This window comes from Coptis chinensis, chromosome 2 (genome assembly GCF_015680905.1).
Source record: "Coptis chinensis isolate HL-2020 chromosome 2, ASM1568090v1, whole genome shotgun sequence".
In the NCBI taxonomy this organism is placed as follows: domain Eukaryota; kingdom Viridiplantae; phylum Streptophyta; class Magnoliopsida; order Ranunculales; family Ranunculaceae; genus Coptis; species Coptis chinensis.
Window position 1 is genome coordinate 98,638,862 of NC_141457.1, and position 13,764 is coordinate 98,652,625.

Consider the following 13,764-nt stretch of genomic DNA (forward strand, 5'->3'; position numbering starts at 1 on the left):
CGCCATTTTGCACAAAGATGCATGCAAGCAACTCGCTGCATTAACTTTTTGCAGTCCATCAGTTTGCAGATCCTTTTCCTCTCACTCTTGCTCAATGAGTAATACATAAAAAAACACAGAACGAATATGCTTCTTATCCAATGATTAATTATGCAATTGGTTCCTAAACATGTTAACTTGTCCAAGCTACTTACTTGAGTAAAGCACCTGATATACGTTTTTTCTATACAAAAAATAATAAGAAAAAGAGATAAAGTTTGGAGCAGTACTTCTTGTTAATTTTATCAAACTCTGCTGTAAGAAGAGCCATTCCCTTCTTGTCTAATCTCAAAAGTGGCTTCTTGAGCTCCTTTTCAACTTTCTCCAATGCATCCACCATCATAGCCTCTGTGGGGTCATCAGGCAGACCTCTCCTGCAAACAAATAACATTAAGCATATACAAAATCTAAAGAATTATACAACTGTAGTGTCACATTTAAAGGGGGAGGGGGGATTCAAAATCAATAGTATTAGTGAAACTAATAATAGTACAATAAACTTCATGAACTCCAAGTAATACATACTTGATCCTTATCTCCTTTAAAGTTAGTAGATATGTTCGAGCATCTGGGATATTTTGTGTCCGTGATTAAATGGCATACTTAATCCGCTCAGATCCGTCCAGTTACATTTGGCTTACCGGAATGTGAATTGTTGATGCTCCTCTGAAATAGTTAGAAAACAACTCCGCATTCAGAGTGGCACTCATTAAAATCAATCTCAAATCACGACGGCGTGGAAGAAGATCCTTCAGCACAATCAATAAAAAATCTGCACAACAAAGTTTAACCAAAATATTGGCAAAAATATGTGAATATCTGGAATGAAATACTTCTGGCAAACCCAATTGCCAGATAACCACTTTTTTTCTCTTCTCGGGCAGCTATAGTTATTGAATCCTCCTCGACAATGTCCGAATAATGTAACTTGATGATCATCAAGGAAAACACCGTTGATGTACATGTCCGAAAGCCCCCATCAACCACTGAACTTTCCAGCCCATTTTCCGCCATAGAGTGATCGATAATAAACTTGGTACGGAGTATTCGATCAAGAGAAAAATATGTTAATATCCGAATGAAATACTTCGCAAATCCAATTGCCGATAACCACTTTTTGTCTCCTCGGGCAGCTATAGTTATTGAATCCTCGACAATGTCCGAATAATGTAACTTGCGATCATCGGGGAAAACACCGCTGATGTACATGTCCGAAAAGCCCCCATCAACCACTGAACTTTCTAGCCCATTTTCGCCATAGAGTGACTAATAATAAACTTGGTACGGAGTATTCCGATCGAGAGACCAAACAAACTCTCGTGGGATTGGCGATAACACCTTCAAGATCCGGACCTCCGGATATGTGGTCTCGACATGTTTCTCGAGTCACATTCCCACCAATTGGATCGAAGTTATGTACGAGCAACATCATGATGCACTTTCGAGACATTGAGAACCAAGTGCCCATAAGCTTCAAACAAAGGACCGCCATGGTTTTGAGGGGAGGTAAAATGGGCGAAGGGTTTCAGGGGGCGTATAGACCCTAAAGCCCATATAACAATCATATTAGCAGTAAGATTCACTGGTATATCATACTTCTCATCGACTATATCCAAAGGCCATTGATACCGAATAAAGGACACACCATCCTTCCTATGTCCATAAAACAACCTCGTATTATTAACCAACCCAACCGGATCGATCCTTCATAGATACTATCCGGCAAAGACCCCGAGCTTTTCCATCCTTGCTTATCAAACACTCACTATACTTGGTTATATAGTAATCATCGGCAAAAGGCATCCCTTCCTCAAGAAACCCCTTGACGGCAAACATCGGATGGTACATTAGCTCGAAATCGACTTTTTAGGATCCGCTCACCCAAATGCCATATAATATTGCAGCTACCTCAAGACCTATATCAATCAAATCCTCATTCGGACTCAACGTCCACCTCAACCGATAATTCACCCTTTGATATTAGATACTTCCCACCTACTATTGGACCAAGTAAACTTTAGTCCAATACAACCCAAATCAGCAAGTCTAAGGTCAATGATAAGATCTTGGAACTCTTCAATAGCTTTTAAATTCAAAACAACACCACCACATTTTTCATCGGCACTAAAAAGTAAGAATTGCATTAAAATACCCGCATAACACCTAAGGATCGACAACAGTATTTCCTACAATTCTAAGTTGGAAAAACATAACAAAACCCATAAATGAAACAAAGTGTAACACAAAAACATATTCAAGAGCTAGTAAACTTGGTAACTGCCTTAATTGGTACCCTTGAAATTTCAACACAAACCCATTACAAAATTCAGTATTATCTGGATAAAAAAAAAACAACTACTTGATGGCAAAGTCCTAATTGAGCCTCCTTTAAGATATATAAGGTACATATGTAACAAAGCATCTAAAACGCCCCACCTCACATCTGAAATGCTTTTGTTTAAACATAGAGATAACTCTCCTTAGTACATGATAACAGTTTAGCACTATCCAAATGTGAATTGATATAAATATTTAATAGTAAACGCACATAAATCTCAATGCATTTGTAGTTGAGAGATTGTACTCAAGTAAATCTATTTGATCAAGATGACTGAGAATATTACTCCAAAGACCATTAAGACTGGGAACAAAGTAGAAATATCTTGGTCACTTAATCAGAGCAATTTGTAAAAAGCAATTCTTACATCACTCACCAAGGATAGTAACTTCAATGCAATAGAGATTGGTTAAAATCTAAAAGCATTATAGGTTCATATCGGGTACAGGGTGATAACTTTCTAAGTGAAGAAAATTACCTGTCTAAAGGCATAGACATTATCATATCCAATTAGCTAGAAAAACAATATAAGCACAATAGATAGATAGTACATATATACATTTACCATAATCAATAGTAAGCAGTAATGTCAATATATTTAAGTATAGCAATGGATACTAACCTTTGGTTCAATTTCTAGAGTCGCTAAAAACTCAAACAGAGAACTCGATCGAATTGTTCTTACTTTCAGTCCCATATTATTCAAACATCTAAGAACTCCTGTGATTGAATCAATACCGGAAGATGAAATTTGCCTTTTTAATCTAATTACAGCCGTCTCTGCTCTCGCCCTTTCATTAAGCCAACAATTTCTTCTCAAGTTCATGTGTTTTAGTGCTTGCAACTCTTCCTTTAAGCCCTTCAAATCTTGCAAGATCGCTTTTGACTCCCATAACGGGTTTGCACAAATGAAACATTTATAAGCTATGGCTTTGTTAAATTAGATTGCAAACTAACTAAAATCATTAGAAATCAATTGGGAGTTTACCTTCGCAAAGAGAAAATATTGTCGCGGATCCTCTCGCCTTCTCGAGCAATTGGTTGATGATGGACGGATTTTTCCGAACTAACTGTGAATTTCTGGGCATGTAGTTCTTTCTTTTGCTAAATACCGACGAGGAGAGGCACACCATCATAGTAAATGCTGACTACCTACACTACGAAATGCAAATTTGAAGTTAGATCAAGACTGTGTTAAGAATATATATGACAAACTAAAGATAGAGGGCTTAGCTCCTTCAAGGCGTCAACCTTATATTGATCCACATCTAATTCTCCAGGCTTACCAACATCTTTAACTCCTGAAGAGGCTATCACCCTAGAAGACTCACACTTTCAGACTTGTCCGTACTTTTTGGAAATTTCATCTCTGAAGAATTGTGTTTGCACCTCACTATCATTGATTCCATTTCTGGAGTTATTGGGTCATGTCGACCGACATTGAGAACCTTTAGAAACCTCAATGTCATCTGAAGAAACTAGCTGAGGAGCAAAAGTAACAGAGTAGTATTCTTTCTCATCATTGCACTAGAAGAAGAAACAATTTATTTAACTCTATTTGTCCGATTAAATTGTAATATAAAATAATTTATGATGCACAGAGAAATTCAGAGTAATATTACCAATATGTTATCATTCCCTTTGGCATGACTTTGAAGACCCTTCAACATGCGAACTCTATGCTTATCATTCACAACACCATCACAGCCTCTGGTATAAACATCTTTTGGATATGATGGGCAAATACGCTTACGTGAGTGATCAACAAACTTCAAAAGAAGATCCCATAGCCTAAAAAAAAAAAAAAAAAAAAAAAAAGTAGGATTAGTACCATGAGACACAAATAAATATAGAACAATCAGTTGGTTTGTTATGCTGACTTAAAGAAATGATCCAGAGAGAGAGAGAGAGATACGTTAAGACTATTAGTAAAAATTGGTCAGACTTCGTCTAGGCACTTGGCTCGAAACACTTCCACGACCCCCTGTCCTTGGCCTTCACTTTTCGGTTGAATCATTTTAGGGATAGCTAAGTGCCCCTGTTTAGTAAGGCTCGCTTTGTCAGATCTATTGAAGGGAGAAAAGCCTCATCTTCATACTTGGCTTCAAGTCCCATAAGAAAAGGAAGAGCTTAAAAAGAGGAAGAAATAGAGTTCGAAGCTCGGCCAAGTAGAGTTGTGGCGACGGGTCGAAGCTCTCTCAACACGAACAACCGGCCTCCTTGAAGGACTTAAGGACAAATGCCTAGCAAGCCAAACCTTTCATAGTGGAAGAAGAAATAGGATGTATAATAATGATTATACACCTGGCTTGAAGTTACGCACTTTTGTCAGTGGTTCGGAGAAGCGAGGGTGGGCGGAACGATCAGCTGTCGTGCTCAGTCTTTTTCTAAGCTTTTCCGTCACTGCAAAAGCCTGCCTAGCAATTTAATATAAGAAAACTGTTACTATGTCAAAAAGAAACAGATGCACATCTGAAATGTAACCAACAATTTCAAAGAATCCAGCCACACAAAAATTGTTTTCTGTTGCACAACTTGTGGTGCAATCTACATGCTTAACTATACATCACAAATGCACATCTGAAATGTAACCAACAATTTCAAAGAATCCAGCCACACAAAAATTGCTTTAGGTTGCACAACTTGTGGTGCAATCTACATGCTTAACTATACATCATAATACAGAGCATACATGAAACAGTTGAGATGAGATTCAAGTAAAACACCTTAAAAACAACAGGTTTAACATCCTCCACTATTACTTTATCAATGTTTGTATTTCTAATCACTCCATAAAACTGGTCCCTAAACACAGGAGAGCCAGCAGCAAGTATCAACTTGTGGTTTCCTCGCCAACCTCGAATGTGATATCAGACACAATCATCCTTCACAAAATCTGAGGCTTCTAAAGTTGTTCTTTTAAAGAAATGCTTATATCCCCCTATAGATAGAGATGCAAGTCATCAGAAAAACTTTGTGATTATCAAAATCAGAAATCTGGTATTCACGCACTGCTCAAATTAGCAACCAAAAACTCTATTCTTGTTAGCATATTCCACATACTCTAGATTCTTATTTCGTTTATCATCTAAAATCCGTTCCTCGTTTCGAAGCCAATGCAATTGCCTTTATGCAAACCTTTTTTGTTTTCAACTGTTTCATATACTCGTACTCATTCTCTAACGGTGACTTCTCACAATGGGCATATGTTGGCATGCTTTCTGCAAAGTAATATCTCCCAAATAGTTTTGGTCGCTCGAGAAAATGGGTTTTCATCCAGGAATCTAGAGTTGATTAAATGGACTCTGAAGTTGCAATTAGACAAAAAGAAAATGGAAAATCAAGTAGTAAAAAATAAATCGAAACAATTAAATAAGCATGATTAGAAATAACCTGCTGCCTTGATAAAAGAAAGTGTTTGTTGATGAACGAAAGTGGGGAGAGAGGCGAAACAATTAAATAAGCATGATCAGAAAAAAAAAAGCTGCTGATGTTGGTTCGAAAGCGTTTGTTGATGAACGAAAGTGGGGAGAGAGGGAAAGGTTTTTACTGCTCTGTATTTCCACTGCATTCCAACAACATAAAAGTATCAGTTAAACCTCAGATTCAGATCATCTCATCAAAACACAAAGCTAATCTTAGAGATATTACCTATAGCTCGGAAGTGACATTTTGACAACAGGTCCCATCCAGTTGCTAGCGGAGGATTCTTGTTGCTCTCAAGCAATCATGAAGGTCAAACCCATAAAATGAAAAGGAGAAATAATAAGGTGTGTGCTTTGTAGATACTTGCATTTCTCTTATAATTTATTTTGGAGAAACATGGATGTTCGGGCGATCCACAAAAACAAAGCACAAAACATATTGCTCGGTTTTAGAGCGGTAAATCATTTCAAAACTTTTTGTCTATTAGGTAATACTTAATTTTTCAAGCATTGTTGTCGAGAGAATTAAACTAACTGAAAATACATGGAACCAATTGATTGACGGAAGAAGATCCTTTCAAAGACACTCACCGAAACCGGAAGCTTGATACTACAAAATTCGACCTCTGCCGAGCCATTAATATCGCTGACTTGAATATCGGTGTGGTGTTTTGTATTAGAAAAAGCAGAACCCACGCCAGCAGAAGCCAAAACTCTTGAAGTAGAGTGATGTTCCATTCTACTCTCTCGAAAGAACTAAAATGGATTGTCAAAGAAAATGATCCAATTTCTTTTTTTTTTTCTTCGAAAGGCGGCCATTTTGACTTCTTTGCGATCAAACCTGCGAGGATTGAAATTATCAGTGTCATTCATTGACTCTAAATTTCTGATTATTTCCCAACACTTCGTAGTTTAATTTTGACATCACTCTATTATTCTTAGTTTAATTTTCGATGAAGAGAAGAATAATAGAGAGGGTTTGAAGAGATGATTTTTTTTTTAATTTTCGATGAAGAGAAGAATAATAGAGAGCGTTTGAAGAGATTTTTTTTTTTTTTTTTGCGAGTTGGGAGTGTTTTGTAGAATTGAAAAAAAAAGTATGAAAAGAGAGGTTTTTATCTATTTTGGGTTACGAACAATTGAAATCCATAAAAAAGGCGTAGAATTCTTTTTTTTATGCCGAATTATTGTAAAATCTGATGTGTCAGTCTTAGAGAAAAAAGGGGACTGACGTGGGTCACTGGGAGCATTTTCCACTACTCAGTATTAATGGTCTTTGATATATTCTAGTTTTCGATAATGAATGAAATAATTTGAAATATCAGTATTTTCCGTAAAAAAATTTCGGGCACCAATTTGTACTTGGCCGTTTTCACATTCTTTCCTTGGCAACATTTCATTTCTTTAAAATATGTCACAAAGACGGCCTTTGGCGTTATTTGCAACTTCTAAAGTCGAAACGTTGCAAAGCCAAAAAAAAAAATTAGTAACATTTCACTGAAAAGTGTTACAACCCCAACAAAATTTGGTAATATTTTTCAAGAACAAATGTTGTAGGTCACAAAATTTGGTAACATATCAAGAACAAATGTTGCAAGTCAGCTAAAATTTGTAACATTAAATAATAAAATAAGACAAAACAATATGATATTTCATAATTAATAACATTTTGTTGAAAATATGTTACAACTGTTTGTTCTCCATAACGTTCACCACAAAATGTTGCAAAAAGCATGTTACAAAAGGTCATATTTGTTGTAGTGTCCAAAGGACAGGGAAGAGGATGTTGCCATTTCTTTCATTATTGTGAGCCGTGCGTGCAGTGTTTACCAGATCATTAAACGGTTGTGTTCAGTTGCTTTTGCTTAAGTAGATTCAAGGTCATTCCCGAACCCTCTTGACTGCTGTAATGTTTGTGCAAATGCCTGGTACTTCCGAATGTCTTTATCACTCACACTCCTGCGGGCATACTTCATAGACTCTTCAAAGTGAGCAGCCTCGATCTGTGACACTTCATCATCAACGTCTACTTCCATTTGATTGTCCTTTCTCCTCCTCTCCCTTTCTATATCCTTCTCAATGTTTTCTCTAATGGCATACTTGCATGCACGTTGGCATATCTCTGTAATATCAGCCCCACTAAAGCCTCGAGTAAACTTCGCCAGGGTGCTCAAGTCCACGTCCTTTGAAACAGGTGACTTCCTGAGGCAGGACTTGAAGATCTGATGTCGCGACAGTTCATCAGGAAGAGGAATATAGATCAGCTGATCAAGACGGCCTGGCCTAAGCAATGCAGGGTCAATAATATCTGGCCTATTTGTAGCACCAATAATGAAAACTGTCTTCTTTGCGTTCATTCCATCCATCTCAGTCAGAAGTTGGTTTAGAACCCTATCAGCAGCACCACCAGCATCTCCGCCGCTGTTGCCTCTCTTTGTAGCAATGGAGTCAAGCTCATCAAAGAAAAGAACACAGGGTGCGGACTGGCGAGCCTTGTCAAAAATTTCTCGAACATTGGCCTCGCTCTCACCAAACCACATTGTGAGTAGCTCAGGACCCTTGATACTAATGAAGTTTGCTTGACATTCGTTCGCAATCATCTTCGCCAACAGAGTTTTACCACAACCAGGAGGTCCATAGAAAAGCACTCCTCTTGAAGGAGACATACCAAACTTTTCAAACTTCTCAGGATGCTCCACTGGATATTGCACTGTCTCTATAAGCTCCCTCTTGACGTTCTCAAGTCCCCCTATATCCTCACAGGATACGTTAGGTACTTCAACAACCGTCTCACGCAGAGCAGAGGGATTGCTGGTTTCAAGGGCAGTTGTAAAGTGCTGATTTGTAACAGCCATAGAATTAAGTATCTCGGCATCTATAGATTCATCCTCGAAATCAATCATGTCCATTTTTTCTCTGATGCACTGTAACGCAGCTTCGGTGGACAAAGCACCCAGATCGGCACCAACGTATCCATGAGTATCCCTCGCAACCCGCTCTAAATCAACATCATCTGAGAGCTTCATGTTCTTTGTTTGGATGCGTAGAATTTCAAGACGTCCAACTTCATCTGGAACTCCAATCTCAATTTCCCTATCAAACCTCCCAAATCTTCTCAAAGCTGAATCAATGCTGTTGGGCCTATTAGTAGCCCCAAGAACGATGACATTAGCGCGAGATTTCATACCATCCATAAGTGTCAAGAGCTGGGAAACAATTCTTTTCTCAACCTCTCCGTTTGTCTTGTCTCGCTTTGGAGCAATCGAGTCAATCTCATCAATAAAGATAATAGCAGGGGCGTTCTTTTCAGCTTCCTCAAAAGCTTTCCTAAGATTACTTTCGCTCTCGCCAGCCATTTTAGACATTATCTCTGGTCCATTAATGCAATGGAAAAAAGAACCAGTTTCATTAGCAACAGCCCTGGCTAATAGTGTCTTCCCAGTACCTGGTGGTCCATATAAAAGAATACCCTTGGGAGGTTTCACACCAATGGATTTAAAAAGCTGAGGATGCCTAAGCGGAAGCTCCATCAACTCCCTGATCTGAGCCAGCTGCTTGCGCACTCCACCCACGTCGTCATAACCAACTTCATCCAGTCTATCTTCATCTTCTCTACTAATTGGCTCCCCTTCACAAAATATTTCAGTATCCGGAGCAACCACACAATACTCTGGAGGGTCAGTCTCAATTACCTTAAATTCCACACTCCTCATCCCACCTCTGGCGATGAAGTGGTCGCCTTTCCTTACTGGACGATACGCTTCATGGAAATAAGGTTTCACATACGGAACAAACAAATCCCCAGTAACACCTTCAATAGTATCATCAATAGGCAAAACATGCACTCGCTTCCCAAACTTGATATCAGAACATACGTGAACAGAAACTATATCACCTAGCCTAATTCTCAAATTTGAGCGGACAACCCTGTTGATTCTGATCTTAGGCTCCTCACAAGTTTCATCAGCAAGAACAAGGCAAACAGTCTCTCTCCTTTTCTTCCCCTTGATTCGTATAGTATCACCATGGAAAAGCTCGAGTTTGTCCATTGTAGTAGGATTCATTGAAACCGCGGAACTAGTATCATCAGTCGTCACAACAACTTCATCAGCAACAAGTCTGTTCACTGCCTTTTTCCTCTCCAATATTGCAGTACTGTAGTCCTTCTTCGACGTCATCTTCCTAAGATTATTGTTTTAGAACGATGGATGCAGAAAAGAATATAATCTATGAGACAATGAAACTATGAACAAGGGTTAGGCTAGTGCATGCTATATTTATAGGGAACAATTATTTTGTCCTTGTCCAATACGAAAACAGCATATATGTTTCTATTTCGGTAATGGAAATCTAGTTCTTGTCCAAGACGGAAACAAGTCCTATGTCAAAAAAAGAATATATCCGAAATGATAAGTCAGCAGATATTTCAAAAAGTCCGAAATCTACTGCGGCATTTTGTTTAGCGATATATATTTTCGAGCCATTCCTGTGTTTTTTTTTACAGCAAAGATGGACAGAGGAAAAAGGAAGGCAAATTATATAATTCTCTCTGATTCCTCGGATGAAGAAAAGAATGATGATTGGTCTGAAGAAGAGATGAGCAGGTATGTATATGCATGCTTCTTTTTTGCTAGAATTTTCACAATAAAAATCTATTCATGTTCGTCTGTGTCTGTGTGCTGTTTCTATTCAGTGATGAAAACAGCGAGTGGAGTTCCGAAGAAGATGACGATTATCAGTCTAATCCAGTTCACGACGACAAAGCTCTATACGATCATATCGTCCAACTTCTCAAAGGTAACTCATTATCCGAAACACGTTTAATATCATTGCAATATTGTATAGAATCAGTTCATCAGTCACTTGTTTTCGTGAGCTCTATTCATATTTCATCTTCTTTTAGGTGGTCATCATCTGGAACTGCTGAAACTAGAGGAATGCAAAGTATATTTGAGGAAGCATGGCTTGAGGTTAACAGGGACGAAAGAAGTCTGTATACAGAGAATTCAAGAGCATTGGAGGTTAGTTCAGAAGAATCAATATAAGAATCGCCCTGCTGCTTTGTTTTAGTAGTTGAGATTTGTTATTCTCGTGGTTGCTTTTTTTATGCATTCTTTGAATAACTGAGTAATTTCTATTGATGAAATTGAGTGTGTTTAGATGATTTGCCATGTAATGTATTGGTTGCCTTCCATGTTTCGGCGGAAAAAACATGTACCAAAAAATACTTTTGGCAATATATTAATACATGAAACTTTCACTTTCTACTGTAAGTTAGGAAACTACATAAAAGAATAAATAGTCCCTTAGAATGTAAGAACTAGTTTCATAGGTGTTTATAAAGGAGATTATTTTCAGATCATTTCTTCATGTGCCCAATTGCGAATAGGGTTTAATATTTTTAGTGAAAGGGGGCATTCCTGACCCGTTAAATAAAGTTATAAGTTGTTCCAAACTAGAAGATATGTCCCTGTGACACTAGTGAAGTTTGTACTAACCGGAGGATGTGTTGCAGTTTGTAATGACTTAACTGAACATATAGCAGGTGATCTGTTTGCATTGATAATTTATTAACAGCTTAGTTACCATATCATTACATATTTCTCAGGATAAAGGATGGAATGGGTGAACAACTGTATCCTAGATCCTCTTTTTCTATCAATTGTACAGGTAGAGCTAGTTCTTTACGTACTTTCTTCCATTTTCTGATAGTTTTGGTACTATGTATGGGTATGAAATCAAAAAGTATTCTTCCTTTGCAGGTGATGTCTGCAAATGTGATGTTGTTGTTTTCACACAGAGGGTTTTGGGAAGTATGTATATTAGAGTTTCTATCATATTCGTAGCTTGTGAAGCTTTCTGGTGTTTAATGTCGGACCCCAAACCCGTTTCTTTCGTCTTAAAATTAGTGATTTCCAATAGATTTGACAAAGTGACAAGGAATGGGAATCTTCTCGGGAAGCGAACCATCGCTGGTAGAGTTGTAAAGGAAAGTTATGGTGCAGCCAAACAGCAACATACATTTACGGTAAGAATGATTGTGTGGATAAGGGGATATTGTTTTTCAGAATAAAAGTGTTACTAAGCTCAGGTAGCCTGTGGTTATGCACAAATGCTGTAGCTGTAACTTGGTCTGGAGGGGTCAGCACCAATAGTATAATTCTTCCATCCAAAAATCTAGGACACAAAAATTTCAGTAGATCACAATTCTTCAAAGCATATGGTTTAGTTGCCTAGGACGCAGAAGTGAAAGCATGTGGTTTAGTTGCCGAGGACGCAGAAGTGAAAGCATATGGTTTAGTTTCACTTTTTAGATAGTGAGAAAAAGATATGGCGCTTTATCAGATGTTACTAATTTTGGCCTGGCAAGATTTCCTTTGGACCTATGTACTGTTACTTTGTTACCTTAGTAGGACTTTCTTCTTTACCATTCAGTTGGTGATTGTTGTTCCTGTTTCTGGGTAGGTGGAAGTGCTGTGGAGCAAAGGAGCCAAGAAAATGCCACCACTGGCTCCATTGCTTGTGAAGGGTCGCATCCTTTATAGGCTGAAAACTTTTCGACAGGTAAAATGGTTTTCTCTGAGGATAGTTTATTTAACTTGAGTTTTCTTATTCCTGTACTTTTCTAGCGTTGGGATAATGAAGCAGAGAGGTCAAGAGTTCTAGCTGAGAAGCACAAGAGAGGTGCAGCAGCAAGGGAGCTAAGAGCTACGAAGAAAGCATACTCTTCAAACAATGGTTTGTTATCTCCCTTTAAGCAAAATATGTCCTGTGCGTATGTAATTTTGTTATAGAACCCGGTAATTGATTGGAAAATCCAGTGGGTGAGATAACCTTCTGACTGAAACTAATATTAATGGAAGAAAGCATATCTTGTTGATTGCATCATCACTCGGGTTAATGAAACCATTTTTTGTCCTTTGGCTGCAGAGAAACTCATATTTGTGAATGTCTTCTAAGTTATATCCCCACCTGGATGAGGAAGGCATTTGTTGTGAATAAACAAGCATTGTCTTGATTTATATCTTCAGTATTGTCCTTTCCTATTAAGTTATCTAACGTTTTACTGGTGATGACTATTAGGTTCCAAGCGCAGGATGCCTTCCCATAATACGGGACGATCTCCAAAGAGACACAGATACCAGGAACCTGAACTGAGAACAAGGGCAGTGACTGGGAAACATGGTGGTGGTCGTGGAAAGGTTCTACCAGTAAACCAAAGAAAGATGAGGAACACTGATATGCATGGGGTTCAAAGGTCTTTTGCTGCTGATCATTTTAGGTCCACTCAGCCCAAGGAAGGCAGAGGTCCTGTACCTCATCCATATTCCCTAAATAGTGATCATTTACAGAATCATCCTAGGAATGCGACATCTGCTTTTGATGCTAGTAGAGCGGCATTCTTTTTCTCCAGTAATGATGAAGGTTCAGGTTCAGCAACGATGAGAATGCCAGCTCCTAAGCACCATACATATACAGCAGAAGTACCTATTTTTCAACAGGATTACAACCACACTCGCTTCAGACACCCCCACACTGCTCCAAGCTACCATTTGGATCCAATGGGCCTAGATTATTACCAGAACCAAGCTCGCTTTGATAGGCTTATACCTTCAGTACCACCAGGAGCAGAGCAGTATCGAAGGCCAACTCATGGTCTTTTGCGTTGCTCAGCACCTGGTTGTGTTGATATGCGGTCTGAAAATTGTGTTGTTTCTTCGTGTTGGAGGTGTTGTAGAAGAACAGGAAGGAGATGCCTATGGCACCAAACCTAGATTTTATACGCAAAGCTGCTTTCGAAGTTTCATGGTCTTAGAGCTTCAGGAATTTCATGTGTTCTGTTTCCGTGTATATACCAAATGTTGAGTAATAAACAGGAGTACACCTTTATGGTTCATTAGCAAAAGCACTGCAAGATGAGCAATTGAGCATTATTTTTCTTCTTTGTCAACTTATTTGCAT

At 38.4% G+C, this 13,764-nt stretch overlaps 1 protein-coding gene, 1 long non-coding RNA gene and 1 pseudogene across 3 annotated transcripts; 1 reads left to right on the plus strand and 2 right to left on the minus strand.

The window, feature by feature from the left end:
* Positions 1-3,615: 3,615 nt before the first annotated feature.
* On the minus strand, positions 3,616-4,420 carry LOC147519480 (uncharacterized). Its single transcript, XR_015214238.1, has 3 exons — positions 4,293-4,420; positions 4,000-4,168; positions 3,616-3,904 (listed from the first exon to the last, which is right to left on the minus strand). It is a non-coding gene; the product is annotated as an uncharacterized LOC147519480 (long non-coding RNA).
* Positions 4,421-7,515: 3,095 nt separating this feature from the next.
* Positions 7,516-9,980, minus strand: LOC147519481 (cell division control protein 48 homolog E pseudogene; annotated as a pseudogene).
* Positions 9,981-10,281: 301 nt separating this feature from the next.
* LOC147519482 (SAP domain-containing protein) lies at positions 10,282-13,753 on the plus strand. 2 transcript variants are annotated; one of them, XM_086591068.1, is made up of 8 exons: positions 10,282-10,406; positions 10,508-10,599; positions 10,706-10,823; positions 11,411-11,472; positions 11,565-11,830; positions 12,268-12,366; positions 12,432-12,540; positions 12,886-13,753. In XM_086591068.1, exons 1-8 carry the CDS (start codon positions 10,312-10,314, stop codon positions 13,575-13,577), a joined length of 1,533 nt encoding a protein of 510 aa, XP_086447194.1. In that variant the 5' UTR covers positions 10,282-10,311; the 3' UTR covers positions 13,578-13,753. The 2 variants fall into 2 exon arrangements, with proteins under 2 accessions (XP_086447194.1, XP_086447193.1); XM_086591067.1 differs by having other exon boundaries at positions 10,296-10,406; positions 10,496-10,599.
* Positions 13,754-13,764: the final 11 nt, after the last annotated feature.